We start from the raw sequence: 24,918 nt of genomic DNA, 5'->3' as shown, positions 1-24,918 counted from the left end.
TTACTGTTCAAAAGTTTGGAATCTCCTGCCATAAAAGCTTGTTTGTGTTCAGTCAGATGTCTGAGAGGACTACTACTACTGTTATTTTGTATGAAGAGCCCCTTTTATATTGCCTGTCTCAGACGGGAATGTCGTGGCATTATTCTACCTTGCCACTCTGTATAAAAAGGTAAGAACACGGAATGGGGGACAGATTTGTCTTGTCTTTAAGCCGGCATCAGAGGTAGCAAATGCATCGAATAGAAGCCTGTATAAAAGAAACAGCCAGCAGGACGGGATGAGTGTGATGTTTTGACGACGTATTATATGTCTGACCCACTGCCAGGAGATTTAACCAGCTAGCAGCAGTTAGCAGCTAACTCAAAAAAGAAGAGCAGCAGTCGGAAATGTCAGCAAATTGGGGAGTCAATGAGGTGCAGGAGCTCCTTACCCTTCTGTACAGGACAAGAGCAAGTGCCATAAAACAGGGACGATGAATGATGATTAATGCCATGTTACGCCATTGTTATCATTTAGAAAGCGCTGCCTGACGCATATGTTACATCCCTGCAATCCAGTCTACTCGGAACTTGGGGTAAAAAAAAAAGAACAATCTCCGTCTTGGAAAACAGCGGCAACGACATGCAACAGAACAGTCATTCAAGTCGGAATTTCAAGTCGGACACTTGGGCAAGATCCACCAAGCCTGAGTACGCTGACATAAAGAAAAAAAATGAGCAAAGACGAGCAAAACAGATGACTTATTTCATCCGCTGTTTCACCTCACTAATGGTTATAGCTGATTAAGTCCTCTGTAGATTCTTGTGACGCTCATAAATTTGCCTTAGAAACATCAGTTTGCTGTCAGCATCCATGTTTTCCTGAGCAGATGCACTGGAATTATCGACTTCTGACTTACAATGGATTGCAGCATATGTCATATATGAGGCTGATGCTGTTGTGTTACACATCATGCTTCTTTTGCTATCTGAAATTGAACACTGGGGTGACATTATGTTGGTGTTAATTGGTTCTGTATAAAAAAGCAAAGCTGCCATAATGAAGGGACTTTGTGGCCCTCTCTCAGGATCTCTGTATAAAAAGGGCGAAGGGTTTGTTTTGTACGTGGAGAACAAAACGTGGTATAATGGTTCAACCAGACTGATGATTGAACGGGCAGAGAGAGACAAAGATCCCTCTTTGCAACAGCTGAATAAGGGAAATCACCAGTCACTATTAAAATTATTGAAGGAGAGAAAAACATCAATATAACAAATGATTCCAAACTTTTGAACGGTAGTGTTTATGGCGAGGAGCTTTGCTTTTTAACTACTACATCAATTTTAGATTCATACACGTGATTAAACATCTATCAAGATAAGTGTTTTGATATTTGCCAATAAAACTTCTAAACAGCAAATGTCTTAAATTTTATGTAATGAAAGAGTTTCTTTCAGAGTTTGACGCTGCTTAATTAGTGATTAGCCACAAAAACAAAAGGCAAAAACAGGTCTCATGCACACAGCTGATTGTATAAAAAGTACAGCTGAAACAATTAGCTGATTAAATGATTAGTCAATCTACAGATAATTAAAGGGGAACTATTTTGATAACTGACATGATTGTTTTAGTCGCTTTTTTGCAGCTAATGTTTTTATCACCAAGTTATAAGTCTAATGTTGTGTTCACACCAAACAGGATGCAAATATTCACGTTGCATTAGTCACGGGATTTTGTATGATTTTGAATACTTTGCGTTGACTTACTTCATATGTGCTAACAACTTGCGCCATATGACATTGCTGAATCGATAAATAAACTTTCAGCGCTATGGCCTCGGCGTCATACGTCCTCAGAGGATGTCAATGCTGATTGCCTATCCCAGCACGAATTTGTCGCCTAAGTTCAGATTTTTCCAACTCTCGCGAATAAGCACATGAAAATCACGCTACTCCCTTCATTCGCACCACTTAAGTTGTTTATTTTTGCATCATTCACGTCAGTCTGGCAAGAATTTGCATCTGTCACGTCTTTACATTGACTTAATATGTAACTGTTTTATCGATGAACCTTGTGACTTACAATGGAGCTAAATTTTATGACGTTACCTTTGTTAAATGCTGTTGATGTTCCTGGCTTCATATGAGAAGAGGATAAGTCCTCTAGATGCTAGGCTAATTTATGCAATGTAAAACATCATAGGCTTATGCTAGTAACATTAGCATGTTGGATCTGTGGGTCTAGTATATGACAAATGTTTTGTTGATGAACCTTGTGAGTTGTAATGGAGTCGAATTTTGTACTTCTGTCAAATCTGTTTTGAATCAATCATACTGATGTTCACAGAAACTTGATACAGTGGTATTTAATTTTTGTTTTGAGGGATTTGTTTGTTTTGTCTAACAAGATATAAATAAACTTAATTATTTTTTTCTGTTCGACTCTTGTCAAGGTTTTTATGACTGATATGAAACAAATACTGAATATGACAATGAATCTATAGACAGGGATAAAGACCCAGTCTGGATCAGTTTGATAAACAACATGGCTGCAACATTTTCCCGCTGAGACGGTGGCAGCCAGTGGATTTTTCCATCCCCCAGCTCCTACCTGTAGTGGACCCGAGGGAATGGTAGACCTGGAGCCCTCCAGGTTGGACTCCACCTTCTTTCGTGGTTTGGGAGCCTGAGAGCTCATGCTTTCCAAGGTCGTACATCTATTTTAGGGTTACGATTTGCCGTGGTGACGAGCAATCATTGGTGCACAGTCAAATGGAGACGAACACAAATAATGGGACACAAGACAAAAATAAAACAATGAGAGGTGAGCACATGAAACACTGGATGCAAGTGCAATGCAGCTCCCAGTGGTTGGGCAGGAAGTAGTGACTGGGAGGAGACTAGAGGTGCACTGATAAAGATCTGACTGGTGCTGATGCAGCTTCCAGATTAGGGCTGCAACTAATGATTACTTTCATTGTCGACTAATCTGAAGATTATTTCTTTGATTAGTCAACTAATCATTTTATCGAAAAATGTGTTAAAATGTTGAAAAATGTCGGTCTGTCTTGCCCAAACCCCAAAATTATGTCATCTAATGTCTTGTTTCTTACTCATGCCAAAGGGTTTTAGGTCACCGTCATGGGAGAGCGTGTTAAGCTGCCAATATTTGAACATAAGAAGCTGCAGTAAGAGTATTTTGGGGGATTTTTATAGTACTTTTCTATGAAAAATGACTCAAACTGATTAGTCGACTACTAAAATAGTCACTGATTATTTTTATAGTTCATTAGTCATCAATTAGTCGACTAATCGTTGCAGCCCTATTCCAGATAATAACAAATACTGTAGTTATACACACTTTGGCACGATTAAAAAAATGGAGGACAGCCAATAATTTCCTGGTGTGATTATATTTAAATGTTTTGCAGTGCACACTGGCTTCACAGGTTTAATAGGCCTGAAAAACATCCCTACTTGGTCACATAATACCCAATTTTGTGTTTATTTTTACTGCTTGTTTGGTTTATAAGATGGACTGGTGGAATTAATCATTTTTTACCTAATTACAATTTTTTTGGTGGCTCTTTGTAATTTTCCTTTAAATCTGTCTCCCTGCACTGAAAATCAATTGTTGCTCCTTTCTTGAAAAGTGCTTTAGAAATAGAATTATCATTATTATAGCATTATCACTGGAGCTGCAAAGATCAGTCATTGTTTTATGTCATTTTTCGAACAAAAGTACAGCTTATTTTGCTTCTCAGATGTGAGAATTTTGCAGCTTTTCTTTGTAATATGTAATGGTAAATCTGAAAATATTTAGGTTTAAAGCAGCTGATTAGTCAAAACAAGTATTTGGAAAGTGATTCCCAACTGGTCCAGCCACAGGGTCCATATTTCTCCTTGGTCATTAGTTCAGGGTCCACAGAGTTCCATATATCCAGCATCATACTAGCGTTTGGCCATGTCGTCAAGCTAGTTTTCTGTCTGTTAGTCACTCACTTTACAGCAAGAAATGGCAATTTAAAATAAAAGATCTGTGCTGGAAATAAAATGTGTTTTTTTACAAACATGACACATTTGCGAGTCGCTTGCAGATTTTTTAGAGATCAAACGAATGAGAAAATAACACTCAGGTTACTGTAACAAACGGTATTGTAGGGGTGCCGGTGGCTTAGTGGTGGAGCAGGCGTCCCATGTACAAGGCTGTTGCCGCAGCGGCCTGGGTTCGACTCCAGCCTGTGGCCCTTTGCTGCATGTCACTCCCCCCCCCACGCTTGTCTGTCCTATTTATTAAAGGCTATAAAAGCCCCCCAAAAAATATCTTTAAAAAACAAACAAACAAACAAACAAAAAAAAAAACGGTATTCTGAATGAACTCTTAAGTTGATGGCAGGCCAGTTTAAACTTGACTGTCATCTCGTTTATGTGATCTCTGCAAGCTGATGCCTGTACTCAGCCAAAGATTGTTTATGATAATAAAGAAGCTTCAGTCTGTATCAACACTGTGAAAAGACTGTTTGAAGAGAGTTTTTGAGGTTCCAAAAAATTCCAGAGTGAGACATTTTCTCTCAAGCGATTTGCTTCGCATCTGTTTAAGGAGTCACATTCTTCCAGTTTAACTTTCAATCATATATCTTAAATGATTTAAGTTTACAAACGTCCTATTTTTTAACCAGCACTTCCAGTACTCAGATCAAATAACTTGTAAAATAAAAGGTGTGTTAGATTTAGCAGGCTACAGCTGATATTTTAATGTGTCAGACACATATTTAATCAAGATTTAGGTTAATAAAAGTTTTAGAACATACAATATTATATATGGCATATGTTTAACAAATATCAAAAAACTTGAATCAGGGTCGGGGCCAGACAGGAATATTTTTAAGTCTTACATTATTGTAAACTGGAATTTTGGGGGTTTGGAGCTGTTGGTGGTCAAACAAAAAAAGAAAAGCTTTTTGAAAACTCAAATTTCCAGAATTATAGGTATATTTCACAGAACACATGTGACATCTGAGTATTGACAGCCAGCCCAGGGAAAACTTTTACCCACTGTGGCCATTCAGTCAGAACGCCTATACAGAGAATTGGATGACATTCCACTGTCAAACATCTTTGCCTGAAGAGGAAGTTAACTAACCAGTGCTCCCTTAACATACGAATAAATAATATTATATTTATGTTTCCTCCATATTTTTTATTCCCTTTTATAAAAAGAACCAAAAATCAGTTGAAAAAGGTTAAATAATTTAAATTTCACAGCACTGTGCAGCCTTGTTTGTTCACTCTTTTTCATACTGCATAGGAACACTTAAGACTTCACTTTGGCCTCTGTGAAATTAGTTTTCCTGACCAAACAGAGAATAGATTGATTTAGGAAATATATTGGCAAATTAATCAATTATAAAATTAACCTTTAGTTACAGCCTGACCATTAACTGACTTGTATTTTGATCATTATTTGTATCAGTACATCCATCGGCTGTTGCAATACATAAAAATCAGATTATTAGTGCACCTCTAGTGAAGACAATGTGTAACAGTTTGTACAGTGAGAGAGGCAGTTTAACTCACTTCAGCTACGTGAGCTTTATAACAAGCTGTTAACATTTTGTCATCAACATTTAAAGGTGACAGAACAACATGACACCTTGAAACATTCTGTTGACCTGACATGTTTCATTTAAAAAGAAAAGCTGGAGATGAAGGGGGACACATGAAGAAGACTGTGGTTAGTTTGGAGTGTTAGAGGCAGAAGATGATGAACAATGACTGGACAACATGCTGACGAGCTGACGCAACAAGCTAATCATTCAGTGCGTTTACATGACATTAGAGAAAATCTATCTATTGTGTTAGTCCAACTAAAACCGGACTTACATGTAAACATGTTAGTCCGCCTGAAATCGCACTAAGTCGAATTCCCCAAAGTCGGACTAACACACCCAGATAATGCGATTAGCAGTCGAACTCCTCCTGCATGTATACAGTCAAACTGGCACGACATGGCGAAATCTACATCCAGAGACACGCATTTTTGGACGGACAAGGTGTTCAAAGCTGTAAAGTTGTTCACCATGGTACCAGTTAGCTGGTAGCCAACTTGTTTGTCGATTGTTTGGTCTGTGATGTAACAGGTCAACCAGAAAAAGGTCCAACACTAACAAGCTGAAAGGGGGCATACCACCAACTATCATACCGCTGTCTGCGCATGCTCCAGTTTCCGCCCTGGGCTTTGACCCGGAAGTCGAATAGCATTAAATGCGTAGCAGAAGAAGACAGTGACAAAATGGCGAAATCTGAATCCAGAGCTGTGCATTTTTGGACGGACGAGGAGACATAGTTCATGCTGTGTCAACTGAAAGAGTTAAGTACATCTATGGGAGGAAAACTCAGAGTGGCAACCTGTTCAAAACAGTAGCACAACAGCTGGATGACGCTCGATTGTTTGCTCTATGACATAAAAGGTCAACTGGAAAAATGGTCCAATACTAAGAAGCTGAAAGGGGTTTATGGACGAACGAGTAGACACAGTTCATCCAGTATCAACTAAAAGAGTTCAATGTTTAAAATACATGGATGGGAGGAAAACACGGAATGGCCGCCTGTTCAAAAAAAGTGGTGGGAACAGCTGGACGATGCTTGGTTGTCTGGTCTGTGACACAACAGGTCGACTAGAAAAAGGTCCAATACTAACAAGGTGAAAGGGGGCATATCGCCACCCATCGTAGCAGAGTCAGACAAACTTTGGTCAATAAATCGATCTCTCCAGTGTTTGTATACAAGGACAAGGACAGTAGTTCAATTAAATAGCCTAATCGAGCTGTAACCGTAGATCCACTTAACTGTGCATGTAAACGTCCTGAATGACACAATAGACAGTGTTGCTGTGAGGTTAGTTGTGTTAACAAACAAATATGGAGGAAAGTGACCGGCACCAGTGAAACGAGAAATCCCCAAAGATCGCAGCTCAAACCATTCAACAGCCAAACAGCAGCTGTCAGCCATTTTCTTACCTTAGAATAATGTTAATTCAACGCCTCTCACATTTATGGGTCAATACTTGGTTCTTTCATTGAGATGAACAGAGCAGGCGTGGCTGCAGCATGCCAGGTAGACATGCTCAAACTACCGCGAGCACACAGAGCAAATTAAGTCTAGCTTTTGACCATGTCTTTAACAAACATGTTAATAATTAGTAACAATATCTGATCATCCAAAAACAGCCCAAAACACACAGTTCTTTAAAACAGAGAGAGTGAACCCTGCACCCATGCAGAAAGAGTTAGCGAGGGGTTACAGTCTGATGATTACATTTCTGCACGAGTAAAACATCACTGGAAATAACAGGAACAAAGATTCAGGAGACCAGCTCAAACACACATGAGGCATAAAATCCATCTGAGAAACTTACCTTACATTTCAATAACATTAAACACCAAAAATACATATTTCTGATCAGCTTAGTTTCATCAACTTGTTGAAAACATAAAATAACATTCAATTCCAGTAATTAGAGGAGTTAGTGTGTGTTACTTTTCAATAACCACATGGCTCTTTAAATATTAATGTCACATGTTGTCTGTAACAACAACACTTTACAGGTGACAATGTCAAATACTCATCTAGAAATTAATGGCATTTTAACAGTGGAAGAAATATTACAAGAAAAATAACTGATAATAAAAACTGCCATTAAAATGTACATAAATATTCTGGTGACGCTTTACATTAACTACCCAATTTATGAGCAGCATTAAAACTTTTAATAAATTATTATTAACACACTATAATGCAGATGTACGCAGATATAGAGGGCATTTTCAGTGTTTATTAATGTAAAGTATTTGCCAACAAATCTAACAATCATACTCTTTCTCTCTCTTCCTCGACCTGATTTATATATTTTAGTATATATTACACTATATTTATTATTCATTAGATATCAGACTAGTGTTGTCAAAATATGATTTCATATATTAAGACCACATTTTTAATACTGGGGGGGGACTGACATTGAGGACAGAAAATTAGATTTTTTTGTTTAAAAATAAATATAAAAAGGCTATAACATGACAACGATGACTTCACGTTTCTTGTTCAGGCGCAGAAAACAGCGAAATTACTGCAGATAACATCAAGAGAAAGTGAGGAAGTGCAGCTGGTAAAAGTGAATCAATACTGCGGAAAGTGAGTATTGTAACTAGGGCTGCCCCCGACCAGTAGGAGTTTTGAAAAAGATAGCGCTGGCCTGGACACTTGACTGCCTTTGCAACAAGGGGAGGAGAGAGACAGCTAACGCCAACGTAGCTGTTTTTGCCTTCGAGTGTGGATGGAGATATTTTGTAAAACAAAGGTTGTGTGGACAGAATATTCTGAAGAACGGAGGAAAATATCCGTTTTTAAAAATATCTGTATACGCTTAGATGGGGCCTTAATTCTCCTTTGAAGAATATTATTTTCACTTTTACTGTATTATGATACAAGATCATGGAGCAGCCTCCACTAATTGTTGCCCACAGGAGGATTCATAGTTGCTGACAAATACATTAACACTTTTATCTTCTTACAACTACCTTATAGTGTGTTATAAAGTATTAATTTAATGTTTATATACTGCTTATAAATACTTGATGGGGTAAAGCAAAGTAACACCAACATGCTCGTGGACTTCAAATTACTTTAAGTAAATTATGTTGTGTCGTCGTACTGCAGCGGTGTTAATGTCACCAATCCCTGACAGTCCTTCTGCCTGTAACATATATAACACAAGACAGCACACTCACCCTTCATATTCATGGCGGTTGTGAAGCACCCTCATGACAATGCAGGCAGCTACAGCGATGAGGACGAGCAAAAGTAAAGCACCACAGACTGCTCCAACTATCATGGCGGTGTTGCTCTGAGGAAGAGATTCTGCACAAACACAACAGGGACAACTCTGTGTTAGTTTTAAAGTAGAAAGCTGGCATTTCTGGAGTCTGCGTACATTTAAATCTCTCCTGACTTTCTGTCTTTGTTTCAACTGTCCTTTCCCCAAATGCTTTTTTTCCCCAGCACAATCTGTATGTTTGACTTATATTGTGAACTTACCAAAGTAAGACAGGTGCCAGAAACTAAAAATGCAAGAAAAATAACACTGGAGCCTATAAAAATTGACAAATTTTTAGATCTAATCTCTCAAAATATTATTATAAAACAGCTAAAGATTTAAAGATATCATACTGGTATATCGTTATATTACCTCAACGTTTAACTGTCCCATTTTTATAAACTGTATTTAATGTATATCTTGTTATATACTAGCTAGATTTACCTTTTTTTTTTGTTAGATTCTTTTTTGCTGTTAATCCATTTGTCAGATTTGTTCTGGAGCTAAACATCTAAATATTTTATTATATGTTGTACTGTGTGTGATTATATATGTGACAACAGAATCTGATTTGATTTAAAAATATACACACATTTATGCACAAAAATACAACAGATTTAAAATACTAACGATGCACCAATTCATCCGCTGAACATCAGTATCTGCCGACATGCCTTCTTGATGGCCAGCGGCTCGAACCTAAGGGCTTCCAGGGGACGAACATGTGTTTGGGATGAACAGTCAGGACGCCGTGGGAACAAAAGGCCGTTAACTCATTTTTGTCGCGTCAGTGGATGCACCCCATTGTTATCCTGATAATGCTACACCTTAAACAACAAATCTGCGTTAAAATCAGCAGGAGGAGAGCTGGTTAACATTAGCTGTTAGCAGCCTGTGGCCGGAACCAACAACTGACGGGTGTTGCGTTGAGTTGAATTATGATGCATTCAAGCTCCATTTTGTATTAGCTGAAGGATGATGTGTTTAAATGTAGTCTTGTAAAAGGTAGTTCAGGGCAAGAAACCTGAATAAATACAGTTGTTCTAACGAGAAATATGTTTTCACAGCAAAAAAAGGCTTTTAAAGCAGTTATTTTCATGTGGAAGGTTATATTAAAAGTTGTCTCATAAATTTGTGTGGTTAAATTTGACTCAGTTTTACAAATGTCTTACAAAACACATTTTCATGTCCACCTTTCTTTCATTGTCTATATAATTTCGATACTGCGTGAAAGCCCCACATCAGCACGTTGTTGGTTTTCTCAGCTGATCTTAGCAGCTGTGTTACTATTAGACATAAAACATGGCCAGGTTAAAAGCTGGGAGTGTCACTGTGAACAAAAGATCTGTGTGTTTAGGAAAAATACTTCAGCCATTCTTTGTGAGAGGTAAATAAAAATTCCTCTGCACTGCTTACCTAGACAACAAATGCTAGACAGAGAAGTCCCACCTGGAGGGCGGGGCCACCACTGGTGAGCCAAAAGATAACAAGCCATCACATGCACATGTGGGCTTCATGTAACTGAAAAACAAATAACAAGAGTACACCTGTCGGGACAGATTTTACATGTCGAGTTGGACCAGATCTCACACTGCCAATACACTGTTTCCCATGAAGCTCCAGGAATCTGCTGTGAGAGCTTCAGGAACACAAAACAATTAAAGAGTAATCCAAGTTTTACCGTGACCACAGGAAACGCTCTATTCTGACTGGCAGGAAGCTGTGGATTAACTTGTAATAAGCTGACAGCATAACTGTACTACGACACAGGTGTCTGAAGTTCGAAGTTTAAATCGACTCACTGCTGTGGGAGGAAAGAGAGAGAGAAGACTATCAACCACCACAGAGGGGGTAAAATTATTTTTGTCTGGTGGCAAAAGACTTATTTTGAAATGAAACCGTGTCAGCTGAAAGGAGCAAAGTAGATTTAGTGGCGTCTAGTATTGAGGATTGCACAAACGTCTCCCAAGTGCCCTGTGTTTACTCCCTAGTGGAATTCCTTCCTTTTTACCAGGAACCAAATTATCCGCAGAGGTCTCCTCATCTCCAAAACAAACAGACCAGGTTATTAAAACTGGTAAAAGCACTGAATAAAGCAGCTTCACATTACAAATGAGTGTTTCTCGGACACATCAAAGACAGGTCGCTAGCCCGGCACCTGCTAATGTGTGCTCTCTCTTTTTTCTCTGATAACTTCAGATCCAGACATTCAGGAGGTTTTTATTGGGAGACGAATTATCCACAAAGGTCTCTTCCTTCCCAAAACCAATGAACCCTGTGATTTAAACTGGTAAAAAAAAAAGTGAATAAAGCTGTTTCCTTTGAAACAGAATATTCGCCGTTCACATAAACCAATTGAGATTCATCTACATTTAAAAAGGGCTTAAATCCAATCAGCACTTCAGCACATGACATGAAAGAGAGACAAGGATTATATCGGGTGATAAATTACAGGTAACGAGGACCAATACCCAGCCCCTATGACTAACAGTGATGGGCAAGTTACTTTCAAAATGTAGTGTATTACATATTACTAGTAACCTTCATTTGAAAGTAATAAACTATTACTTTACAATATTATTCTCTGTGTGGAATAATAAGCTACTTTAACACTACTTTTGCATTACTTTCACCAAAATAACAGGCATTAGGCAATGGATGAGGGCTATGTTGTTTCACAGCAGGTAATCAAAGCACAAAAGCTCCAGTTTATTTAAAATTCAGTGCTGCACAGGTCTGATTTATTCATTTGTTCACACACAGTGGTTATCACTTTATATTAAAAAGAAAAAAAATGATGATGAACATCTAAATAGCCTCGACCCTTTTAAAATAAATGAATATCCTTGGACATAGGGACTTGCAGGCAGAGAATCAAAGTCAGATAATAAATAAATGTTGAGGTTAGCACAACAAAAGGACTGGCGTGCGAGGCAGTTTGCATATGCACATGATTTCTCATTACAAAACAGAAGTTTTTTGTCGCTAAACATTAATTTGAATCTGCTGAGGATATCTGAAATTATAAAAATGATGCCAGTTAAGGATTATTTTACAACATCTGGCCGTGTGCTAAATAATGAAAGGAAAGATACTTAGACTGGTTGGAGGAGTAGCACTGAAGTACAACAGAAGCATTTTTAACGTGTTTTCATTGTGTTTTTTGTGCTTTCATCTTGCCTTGTTGGCTGTTGCCATGCAGCTCATAGCTTTATGCACAGCGTGTGTTTACGGCTCGGGGGAAACACACAGACACACACTCACGGAGTAGCGAGATCATGAGTGAGAACCGAGAGGAGGAGAGGAGGAGGAAATGTGTCTCTTAACATTATCATTTATGGCTTTGTATTACAATTTACAGTATTTTAACTTAACAAAAATTAAAAACAGTTGTAGACAGTATAGTAACAGTCAACACCTTCGCTTGGATCCATACCAGTAAAACAAAAAATACGGTGTACCCTCAGCACTCACAACAAGCACTGTTACAGCACTGCCCTTTTTCTGGAGTGGCCCAATTTTATTTTTCCAGGCAGGAATGGAACAAGAAGAAACAGCCACAAAGTGCTGATTAGATGATGAGTTGCACACAGGCAACCGGTTCTACAAGGACGCCTCCGACACCATGCTTACCAAGGTAAACAACTCATTTTACCATCCAGTTACATGGAAAGACACTCATGCTGCGTATGCATTGCTCATCATCACATTGTTAAAAGTCCCAACGCAGAGGATCCACTGTTTTTTTTAATGTCTGACGTTAACATCTGTTTTTTACACACCTGATAATCTGGGTTTAAAGGTGACTAAAGTGAGATTTAAAGAAGGTTTAAAAGGCAATCCCATACAGCTTAAAACTAGATTTAAAGCTTGGTGCAGCAGCATTTTAAGATAAACCATGACTTAATCAAGGTTTTAATTAATCCTAGGTGGTGCAACCAAACCAGTTTCCAAAATGGCACCTCATCTGAGTAAAAAGCATCACTGACAGGAAAAAAAATCCCCCTGTTTGCCTGGAAACATGACAGATTTAGCACAATGAGACAGAGTGCAGGCTAAGACAGCGTTTTCACACACCACCCAATCAGCGTGTGTGTATGCAGAGTCAGTGAGTGGGTGAACACAACTGATAAGTGAAAGGCCAAGGCCGCGATCCTGCTCATTCCACAACAGGCAGGTACATTATTAAAAAAAACCCATCTTGTGTAATCACAATCTCCGAGTATTCCTGCCTCAAGCTGAAACTAAATTATCTTAGAGAACAAATCCTTTATATTAAGTATAATTTAATTAGCATTAATCTGATTTCAATTTGAAGAAGAAGTTACTCACCTTTCAGAACGACCCTGAGCTCCGTTCGTGCTGGTGTTCCCGTCACGTCAGGCGGGTTCTTCACATCACAGAAGAAGGTCCCGTTGTCGCTGAACTGAGCAGGACTCAGCTGTATCGAGACGTCCCTCTTGTTTATGTCTCCAATAAACTGCACCCTGTCTTTGAACTCATCTTGTCCTGGGAATCCTTTCCCATTGGAGAAGTAGAAAATCTACAAACAAGGGCAAGGAAAATAAGTACGTCAATTATTAGAACATTAATCAACAACCATTTTCATCATTTCCAGCTTCTTAAATGTGAGGATTTTTTTTGGTCATATATATGAAGTAAATAAGGATGTACTAATGCCAGTTCATTAACGTCGGAAATTTGAGGATACAGAGTCAAATCTGATACCTTAATTTACTCAAAGGAGCAGTGAGTAAGATTGTAACAGAGCTGCAGATTTCAACCAGCTGTAACTTCTCCCTGTTAGAATTCCTTCAGTCTTTTTTGTTCAGGAGGTTTTTACCGGGAGCCATATTAGCCGCAGAGGTTTCAGACTGGGTGATAAAAACTCTTAAAGAAAATTAATAAAGCAGTTTCAAGTTACAAATCAGTGTCTGACCGATGCTATTCGGCATTTCCAAGATAGCGGTTAGCCCAGCACCTGCTAACATGCGTTCACTTTTTTCCCCTGATACATTAAGATCCAGATGTTCAGGAGGTTTTTACTGGGAGGTGCGTTACCCTCAGAGGTCTCTTTCACTCTGAAACAAACAGACCTGTTGATTTTAACTGGAAAGAAAACACTAAATAAGCAGGTTCACATTTAAAAAATCTGTTTTATCGATGCTGCTCATTGTGGAGGGGCTGCTAACTAAAGTGGAGGTAGAAAAAATAAGAAAGGCCCTCTCTAGGGCCAGTGTTTTGTTCGTTCAGTGCTACTGCAGAAACATGGCAGTGCATCATAGAGAACTGCTGTGGATGCGGACCCCCTTCACATGTACATATGAACTAGGGATGCGCGCGATTAACTGTCTAAATTATGTGTCCATGTGTATTTGCTAGCTGCACAGCTGCTCAACTTACAGCTGCAACTCTGCCACTATTTCCTTTGATGCTTTGTCTTTAAAGCATGCTGCATTTCTATTGGTTGGTTAGTAGATGTAGGTTGTAACAGCAGCCACACAGTGAGATGGTAACGCTCAGAATTTTATCCCAGGCTGTTTTTGATTGCAAGACCGTGACATGGGCCATCCTTGAACCTCTTACTGTGCGATGTAGGACCACAGTTTTAGAGCCAAAGATATTGCCACGTTTCTTTCACGTTGCTCATCTTTCATCTGGACAGCCCAAAATCAAACAGTGTATACCAGGCTTTAGAGTCAAAACAAGCAGGGTCTGTATAAATAGGCCTCTCTCACACCAGACATTTAGAGTTCTGACAGTGCGACAGTGAGCCAGCACGCACAACACAAGGACTGCCCTGACACTGATGTCAGACAGCCTACATCTGCACGGGACAACAACACACAGCTGTTTATGAGCAAGACTGAAATCATCCGAGCCTGTTGTTAATAACCAGATCACAACATGGAGAACATCCATGAACGTTGTGTTATTTCTTGCTTCCCCTTTAACATTTGTAGAACAGTTTCTTCATTTCTAAAACTCAAAACACATTGACATGAACCAACGCTGCTGTCATAAACAACAAAGAATGGATCTCTGTCAGTGATAAAGCAGAGTCACAGCAACTCTGACAAGCAGAGCTTAAAAAAGGATCGCCTGATTGCCCGGGGCTGGTGAAATGCCACGTCTGGTTGGTAAATCTAGTAAAAAGAATTTAATACATGTTTGTATGTGGAGCTGATGATAAAAGTAGTAAGGAGTGAGCCACCGTGCTTTCTTTTCACCCCTGTTAAGAGTTGCACATGCGTATTCAGTCACTCGCAAGAAAATTTGGGCGGGTAACGACAAAGTTTATGAGCTGAAGCAAAAGGGAAAATTCCAATTTCAACAAGTGGTTCCCAACTGGTGCAGCCACAGCATCCAGATTTCTCCTTAGTCATTAGTTTAAGATCCAAACATTTCAATATATTCAGCATCATACTTGGCCATGTTATCGAGCTAGTTTGCTGTCTCTGTTAAATATCTGTCTGTTATTTATTCACAGGAAATGACACACCAAAATAAAAGCTCTGTGCATTCACTGTACTTCAAAATTAAGTGTGCTTTTTACAAATTTGACACGTTCACGAGTCACTTGCGGTCCATTCAAAATGGACTCGTGCCCCACCAGTTGAGAACCACTGCGTTAGAGGACGTGGGGAAACTTCAACTACGTGTTGCAGACACTGCCGCCAGTTTGAGAGCAAGGTGGATAAAACAGGGCTGTTTTTTATAGGCAAGTCAAGTTCCCGGAAAACGTTGATGGAGTGCTATGACAAGAGCCAGTGGCATCTCACTTGCGTGGTAGCTAAAGGCTAGTTCACATTACACGATTTTCACCGCGGTTTTGATGTCGCAGAGGATCTTGAGAGCCACCTTGGGTCGGTGTGAACAAGCCTACAAGCAAGTCTCCCCCTCATCTGTGACTGGGACTGGATATCTGGCATGCTAGAAAACTGGAGAAGTGTGACACAACTGACAAAGAGCATCAGCCAATGAGAAACGGGATACCTCCCACGTCAGCACGCAAGAGGACGGAAGAAATGTGAGGAGGACAAGCCGCAGGGTTACCAGGTCCACTTAGCCGCAACTTTGGGCTTGTTTTTTTGGTAAAGTCACAAATATTGGTAGTCAGGTTGGGGTATTTTGGGCTTGTTTCTAAAGTGGAGTTGCTTATTTGGGCTTGCTCTCTAAACGGCACCTTTCTCTATATATCCTTCGCTTCTTTTGGGCTTGTTTCCATAGCCCTGGCAACACTGACAAGCCGGCAAGCAACAACAACAATGGTGGCGTCCACAGGATCATGGGGAGCACATTGTGTTTGGACCCAGGCCCTGGGTCCAAGAAACACACGTTGCCAGTATGAATAGAAAAAAAGACTACGATAGTCTCCGCGATGCAAAATCGGGGTGAAAATTGTGTAATGTGAACTAGCCTTAAGATGGCTGCCGACAACCCCTGCTCAAAAAACCCAGGTACTGCGGCGTGTCCAGTAGCTCAGTGGGCGTCCTATGTACGAAGGCATTGTCCTTGCCGCAGCAGGTGTGGGTATAATAGCCTGTCCTGTTTAATAAAGGCAAAAAGCCGAGAAAAACAAAACAAAAAAACTTGCAACTGAATTTCACTCCTGGTCGATCTGGTGACAGGTGACTTGTATGACTGCAGCTTTTGTCACCATCCGACCCCCCTCCACTCCTCTGCAAAGGACTCACTGGTGTGTCCTGAGACATTTTTGAATTTCCAGGGAGTAGGCACTTCAGCTGAATCTCTGGGGTTTAGTAACTCTTTAACTGACTTCTCCAGGGACTCAGAAAAGCAGCTGAAATACAGCCAAATTCACAATATTATTGTTCTCATAAATACTTCCTGTTAACCAGCATTCATTCCCAAGCTGCTGCACTGCTGTGATAAAATAATCATTCTATAATCGTCTGACAAAATCCCCGTACACAATGAAATACCAAAGTGATGTTTTAAGATTTATACACTCTTTGGGGGGAAAATGTTGCTGTCTGGGCAGCATTTACAAATTTAGCCGGCTTAGCATGGAGATACTACAAGTTGTCAGTGCATGTATGTGTTCTGGCATGACTTCCCTGCATTTTCAAAACCCTACGGCTATGTCATTATGTTTGCAGGCGATCACAGTAGACAGGTAAAAGGCCCCCGCCCAGCCTGACTGATCTGTAAATAAAAAGGAGTTGGTACTGTGAGCAGGGACATGATCCGCTTTACAAACTCTCTACGTTTCATACAGCAGATGTTGCTTTCCACGACATACTGTTGACATGTTGCTTCAAACGTGGCACAATGAAAACGCCATTAAATGTGATCTGAAGCTCAGTTGAAGGGACATTCTTCAGCCAGCTCTGTATCATAACATGAGTAGTATGTGTAACTGACCTGTGGTAAACTTTCCTCAATCTTACCAGCGCCCAAACCTCCCTGCTCATGTCCCAGCTCAAATGCGCCAAGGATTTCCACTGGCTCTAGGGCTTTTGCTCCAACTGCAGATTGTACTGTCTTATTTTTGTATGCCCACCACCACGGACACAAAGCTCTTTTTGCTTGGGACTAGTATCACCTGGGGACTTCTGATAATTTGTAATAAAAGCGATGGCCATCTGTGATCTTAATTCTGTGTGAACATGCCACAGAGGTCATGTGGTAGCATTAGTCCCGTGCGAATCTGCATCTCGGCGATTTCGTGTCAGATTTAAGTTTTCTTCGTATGTCGTTTCAGCCTCTTTCCCACACGAGAGTACTGGATGCTGCAATGGCAATTAAATGAAAAACGGTTAACACTGTAAATCGCTACTGGCGGTGCTGTGTAATGCAATGGTTTTAAAACTATTTGTTTCAAGGGCACCAAAGGGCAAGCCAAAATCTCTAGGCATACCTGTATTCATATCTGCGCACAGGGAGCAGGTAGCTTTCATGATACTGTCTACTGTCTACTGAAACTGTCGTCTTCACTGGTGCTCTGATGTAATTTGCTCCGTACAATAAAGCGATCCATTGTCCCACTCACAGTTTTCTCCTTTTAAATGTTATCATCCCTCACACTGGGTGCCAATCAGGGCTTTTGATGTGTCACACACTTATGATTCCCACACAAAAAACAGCAACACATAGGTTCCCCACAAAGGTTTTTTAAATTAAATTAAATTACACTGTTTAGCTAGAGTTTGCCTCTTTATTAGGAAATGGGTGCCACATAATACTGTTACACTCAATTAAAAATCCATTCATAACTTTTTGTATAGGCCTGGTTGAATATTGACATGATAATGTGTGGTTATCACAATATCCCACGGCACACCTGGACTGCATCATGGCACACCATTTGAGAACCACTGGTGTAGTGTTTCTGTGTTTGTAGAGCTGAGTTACAAATGACTGTGTGCATCATATCCAGAGGATAAAGTCAGTAAATTCGAATAAAATACAGACTTTGCTTATCCTGTGTGGGGACACGGGGTGGAGGGGGTATGGGGGTTAATTTCTAAATTGTAAGAGGTCCTCAGATAAAATGAGTCCTGTGCAAATGGGGCTACAGAGTATAAAAGTGGATTAGGAGTTTGCAAAAACAGACCAAACACCAATCAAATGGTAAAACTAGGCATTGCTGATCAAATATAAGCCAATATTCTGTTGCTGTATTGCCTATTTCTCACCTAAAAGATTTTCAGAAACCTATTTTAGTGCTCTGATTGGCTGCAATATGAGAATTTGTGGATGTGCTGCGGACGCCATATTGTTTCCTGTATTGTGAAAACGGAGGCTGAAAAGAGCAAGATCAAACGGTGAAACTATTACTGCGTTGACCATTTCTCGCCTAAAATGTTTTCAGAAACCTATTCTAACTTCCTGTTTAAGCCTATCAACAACTTCTTTGGCAGGTCAGATCAGATGAACACATTGATCAGAAGACTAAACTAAAGTTATCGTGTGTTGTAGGAATATTGCAGGTCCAGAAAGTATAAATGACTCATAAAGGTCCAGTGATGCATATTTGCTTTTCTCCATCTGATGGACTATGATAAAAAACCTGCCTCAATTATGTCTGAAACCACATTTGAGCCATTAACTGTAATTTGAGATTGTTTGTCACCAGCCAGCTACCATATTGTTTCCTCCCCACAAGAGCATTTATTGGTCCGGTGCGGCGCAGTGCATTCAAGTAGTTGTAGGTTTTCTACCTCCTGAGCAAAAGTAGACGCTACTTTCTCATTTTTCTCTCTTCATGTATCTCAAATTTCAAAAGTATCTGCGTCTTTCTCCTGCATACACACCCCAGTTTTCTTTCCAGCAGTTAAACACTTCTTTAAAGGTGAATCTCCCGTTATTCACTAATCAAATATTGTCCATGTACTCTCATAATTTTGGGCACTTAAGTGTCTTAGATTAGTTCGCACTAACAGGCTCACATTCATATGAGCAATTAATCATGTTCACTGAAGCGGCGGACGACAGTTTTAGCACTTGACAATAAATCTTAATTGTTTGAAAAATCACATCTGTGGTAATCACCAACACCATTTGCCAGAAACAAATCAATTTACTTGCAGTATAAACACTGTGTGGAAATAAATCTCGCCACTCACATCTTTAAAACCCAGTGCTTGCAAAAAAGCTTTGTGAGACAAAAAGAAGAAATAAACAGGGATATTAAAAGCGCACCATGAGATATAATAATGATGCTCGAGCAAGATTTAGATACAAGATAAATGAAATGAAAGCAAACAGAAAACAAACAGAGATTACACAGAGATATGATGACAGGAGGGGGAAGAAGGAGCAGGAACACAAACGCACAAATAAAATAAACAATATACAGAAGAGATAAACGACTGGCACTGAGACTGAGTGAAAAATGTGTAAAAAAGTGTAGCTGCCTGCTGCATATTGAAACCGTGCCATCACAGTGAGTATTAACGACGAGCAGCTCGTCATGTGTCTCTACAGATAAAACAATCGCAGGAAAACATCCTGGAGCTGTGGGAACTCATCCCCACGGCGGATGCGACCAGCAAGGACTCACCACGTATGGCGCTTTGGAGAACTGATTGTCGGGCTGACTCGACTGGAAGCTCCAGGTCACCGAGGTGGAGCTGCTAACCACTTCACTGGACTTGAAGGTGCATCGAAGAGTTCCCGTGGTGCCGTTCTGCATCATCACCTCAGGGTCAGCGTGTATGTCGATTGCCGACGAAGGTTTTGTGACTGTTGATACAAGAGGGGATGAAAATAAGTTTCCTGGAATTAAACTGTTGAATGCATCATGGTGTAGTGAGGTGAGGGAAACACTGTGGGGAATATGTTACACAGCTTCTGCATATCAGAGGGGATGTGTCGTGTTGTTTCAGGTACATGAGAGACAATGAAACAGAGTCCAGGAAGTCCACTTTGAGAAACAGATAAAAGACTTTAAAGGTTTCTTCACATCAAAACACAGTTTGTAAAACTCACAGGCAGGATTTTACAACTCTGGAAATAATAACGATAACAGAGTAAACAGCAGAAAAATGCCATTCCTGTTACATAGTATTCTTGCGTCTATTTCTATGTATGATCCGTGGGGTTCCCACACATTTTCATCGGGAAAATTTCAAATCATTTCAAGGACCCATGAAAAAAACAACAACAGATTCTTCCCCCACTTGCCCAGCCTTTTTTAAAAAAACATAACGAGTTCAAACTTAATTTAAACATAATTTCAGCGTGCTGGCTACATGAAGGGACAGAATGCAGGGACAAAGTACAAAACGTTGTCACACATTGATGCAGATTAATGCTACAAAAAATAAATGTGCTGTTACACTACATTACGTGGAAGGTTATCCAAAGAAGATTACTGGAACAATTTCATCCCACATAACATAATTCTATGACTTTCCCCAAATCTTTCAATGATTTTTTTACTAATGCTCTGACTTTTCTGGGCCTGGAAAAAGTGATTGTGCAATTCCATGACTTTCCCAGGCTTTCCGTGACTGTGAGAACCCTGAGTCCCTTTACACTAATTTAAAGACAAAAGGCAAATACTCACACTGAAAGCTCAAGCTTTTTTGGCCATTTTGCATGAAAAAATGACTTCAATGATTAATTGATTATCAAAACTTTCAATTGACTAATCCAAAAAATTAACTTTAAAAGTACACTCTCCGCCAGGTGGCTGCCCGAGCTGATGGCGGCCCGAGCTGATGGCGGCCATTTTAGACAACTCTGTTCCAGCAGACACACTGCAGCGAGTTTCAGAAGCACCCCAGAAGCTAATAAAAATACACTCGCTGTCTATTTAATGGAGCTGCACAAGTTACACAGAGGAGATTGAGCAGGATGTATTTTTAATTACTAAAACACCACCAGAAATATTGATCCACGTGATCCACTTGATCATTTGATCCATTCATAGCTCAACTTTTAGCTGTGTTAACTTTGTCTGTAGGCTACAGCACAACAAAGTAGTCAACAACAAACAGGCCAAACCATTTAACTACATAGCCTACACACTTACGTAGGGTAGGGTATAGGCACAAATAACAAGGAAAAATTATCAAATTAACAAAATTGGGGAGGCAAAATGTGCCACTTCTTAAGTGCTCCCCGTGTGGTATGACAGTGTGCGGCAGACAGAACAAAACCAAGTCACCGCAATGACAGCTAGAATGCAGCACAGCTGTACTTGGTGGTTTTCTCCCTGTCGGCTTCCTTACAGTCAAGATGGCTGCCAAGATGACAAAACAGCTGACTTATTCATCTCCTATTGTGCCTAAATTTAGTGGATTGTAACATAATGGGTACCAAATTAATCTGCAGATGTTCTGGTTCCAAATGAGACCAAACTGTTCTACAGTTGTTGTTAGCTGAGACGATTTTTGGAAAACTTGCCAGTCAGCAGTCAATGATGATATAAAACAGTCAATAAAACAGGTTTTCATAAATTGTTAATCACTGCAACCACAGGAGTTCCTTCAGCAAACAGTCATTAAATATTAGACTGATTGGTCCTGTAGTTTGCAAGATCAGCTGCAGACTAACAGATACACACGACCAAATGCACCATGCCCTCCAGGCTTATGCCTGGCGGAGATAATAAATAGATGAATCAATCTTGTGGTGTCCAGCAAGTGTCCCAGGTATTAATAATTAATAAACTTCTATTACTAACATGTGCCCTTGAGTCAGTTCCCCTCACATTACTTAATCAATTCCCTTACATAAAAGCATTCATGTTATTGTGGCAGTAAAGACTGAGGCTACAGGTTGTTGTGGCTGAGCAGCTGTGTTACTGTATTATTTTCCACATATTGATGATGTTTAATTTACTGTATTTATTCCATTTGACCTGATCCCTTCTCTTGTAAATGTTCTTATTGTTCACGGCCTTTTAGTTCTTGTTTACGCTTTGCTAGCTCACTGTGTGCTTTATGCATACATACCACTGTGTAGTGCAGCGCAAAACACACAGTGAAGGTCAGATCATGGACAGTCTAAATTAGCTGGCTGAGTTTAAGACAGCTTTAGTTCTACCTAGACGAGGTGATAAATATATTTTGAATAATTCGGATAACCAACACAACACTGTGTTATCTTAAGCATCCCTTAAACTGTTTAAATATGACAGCTGAACTTTTTCTGTTAATACTGTATTCAAAATCATTAATTCAAGGGTGTGGATACCTGATCTGTGCACCCAAATTCTCAAAGCATACAAAAAGACACCTGAGAGGCCGTGTGCAATCTGAAACAAATCAATATTATATTTATCTGTGTCTACAACAGATAGCAAGTACAATTGACAGAAAAACAACATTCTCTTACAGAACTGTGTTAATAAATGTGAAGTAGTGACTGCACAGCTTAATAACTTGTACAGGACAGCTCTGACTGAGAAAGTTTGACGTCACAAGTGTAAACATCTTTGAAAAACTAAGACACATGACTGTCACAACTGCTCCCACTACAAGAGGATCAAATGCACTTGATGTAAATCAAACAGGAGCATAGACACTTCCTGTCTTCTGCACTTTACTGGATCAAATTCTATCTAATACACAGCGACACAGATTCCAGACTCCAGCAGGAAATACTGTGCGATTGTGTGACAGAAGCCACTCAGCAATCAGTTAGAGATAATTTACAATATGAAACGGAAGGAGGCCTGATGATGCATTTCCTCCAGTCAGCTGTTATTAGTCTGAGATTCAAAGCCACTTCCCCAAACTTTAGGATGTTGATATCCATTAGGCTAATTCAAATTGTGTCAGTGATGCCTCTGGGAAGGTGTGCTGTTGTTGTTGTTTACAATATTCACCATTCAAGCTGTCCAGTATTAAATAGGAAATTACCTACTGACTGACTGACTTCTTAGTCTGCTGCATCAAATTATTCCTGTTTTAGAAACTGTGGAACGTGTGTTTTTCTATTGTGAAATAGTGCAGTCCTTCTGGAGTGATATGCAACGCTGGCTACAATCCAGGGAGACTGAGTCGTCACCCTTGACAGTGACGACAGTCAAATTTGGTGTCTGCGTTAAAAAAAAACATTGTCTCGTTATTGGGGGAGTTTTTCGTACATAAATGCAGATATTCAAAGACTAAACCATGAGAAGAGTGAGTTAAAACTTAAGATAAGAGAGCTCTTTAAGTGTTTTCATAACTAGATCTGTTTGAGTTTATTTTGTCTTGTGTCTTTGTTCTATTTTTCCTTTTTGTAAATCTGGTTTTGTTTGCGCAACCTGAGACAGAAACTATTTGATGACTAAGGCTAGAAAATGTGCCTTGTTTTATTTCTACACAACCAGAAAATCCCTCAGTCTACAGCTAAATCTACAGTATCTGAGTGATAATTAGGGGCAAAACTAATCTATTATAAATGTCTGAGCTGAGAGTTTGGAGCTGTTTGATCAGCCAGCCATTAGCAATAACTAATTGGTAGCAGCAGTCACACGTAGTTAAAAGACCAAAGCCATTGTTTTGCTTTCTGTCCCAACATTTAAAGTAAAATCTTAAGACAAACTATGAACAAAATACATAAAGTTGTGTTGCTACGTGCTTCATGAATTACATACAATACAACGTTAACGTGTGTGATGGTTGCTTCTGGGTCAGGAGGAGGGAAGCTAACAAGGAAATGAAATGTTATCTCGGTTTGTGGACGCTAAACTAGTCAAGATAACAACAGAGCTGATGCGCTGGCACTGTGTGTTAATAAAACATATTAACTGTTAGGTAATGGCAAACTTCATGGTATAATATGCTGCAAATTACTGTAAATGGGTTAATATTGTGCTGGTTAACTTGGTAAACTACTGTCCTTGGGACGACACGTAGTTACCGTAGAGACCCACACCTAACGACACCGTTATTCACAATCTGGCACTTTAACGTGGTTTTGTTTACCGCCCCATACTCCTTCATGATAGCACACACTTTTCAACATTATCTGTGTTACTAGACGTCGCTCTTGAAATCGGCTTTAATCAAACACATCCAGCAACACATATTTAAGCTAAATATAACCGTGTACAAACTGGTTAGCCTCCGTTTTCAACGTTACTTCCACGGCTTTACCTTTAACAGAACGTCAGCTATGGGCGGCAGCCTCCAATCTGAACCAAATCCTATTCAGATTTTAGTCAATTTTACCATTTCTTAATAAATTATCTGTAATATTACGTTGATGTCTTCACAACGATGGGTGTAGCTAACATTCCCAAAATATATGTTTACGGTGGTGGTAAATCTCGTCTCCAGCCATGAGGGGTGAACAAAGGTGTATTTATTAGCAATAGTGTGAATCGTGGACATGGGTGTAGTTGACTAGGTGTCTCCCGTACATGAAGACAACATCGCTAGCTAGCTAACCTGATATCCTACCTTAAATACTGAGCTCAAAATCAAACATTTCCGAATTGAAATTTAACCCATTTTACACTCCAATACTCACCTAATACAACACATAGCGTAAATCCAGTCAATAACACACGCTTGCAGACGATATTTGACCATTTTGGCTCCATTATGTTGTAAACAGCAGTGGTTCCTCTGCTTTTTTTTTTCCCACCCTCTATCG

At 39.7% G+C, this 24,918-nt stretch overlaps 1 protein-coding gene across 1 annotated transcript in view; it reads right to left on the bottom strand.

Moving 5' to 3' along the window:
* Positions 1–24,918, bottom strand: part of mpzl1l (myelin protein zero-like 1 like) — a 28,864-nt gene extending 3,946 nt beyond the window's left edge. The window contains exons 1-5 of the mRNA XM_049591275.1: positions 24,793–24,918; positions 19,883–20,064; positions 13,186–13,396; positions 8,768–8,897; positions 2,590–2,695 (exon numbers count right to left, since the gene is read on the bottom strand). Coding sequence (XP_049447232.1) covers positions 2,590–2,695; positions 8,768–8,897; positions 13,186–13,396; positions 19,883–20,064; positions 24,793–24,865 — 702 coding nt within the window. The 5' untranslated portion in view covers positions 24,866–24,918. The remainder of the gene's footprint in view (positions 1–2,589; positions 2,696–8,767; positions 8,898–13,185; positions 13,397–19,882; positions 20,065–24,792) is intronic.

Source organism: Epinephelus fuscoguttatus, linkage group LG12 (assembly GCF_011397635.1).
Source record: "Epinephelus fuscoguttatus linkage group LG12, E.fuscoguttatus.final_Chr_v1".
NCBI lineage: Eukaryota > Metazoa > Chordata > Actinopteri > Perciformes > Serranidae > Epinephelus > Epinephelus fuscoguttatus.
The sequence above is the reverse complement of the archived record's forward strand: the minus strand, read 5'-3'. Positions and strand labels throughout refer to the sequence as shown.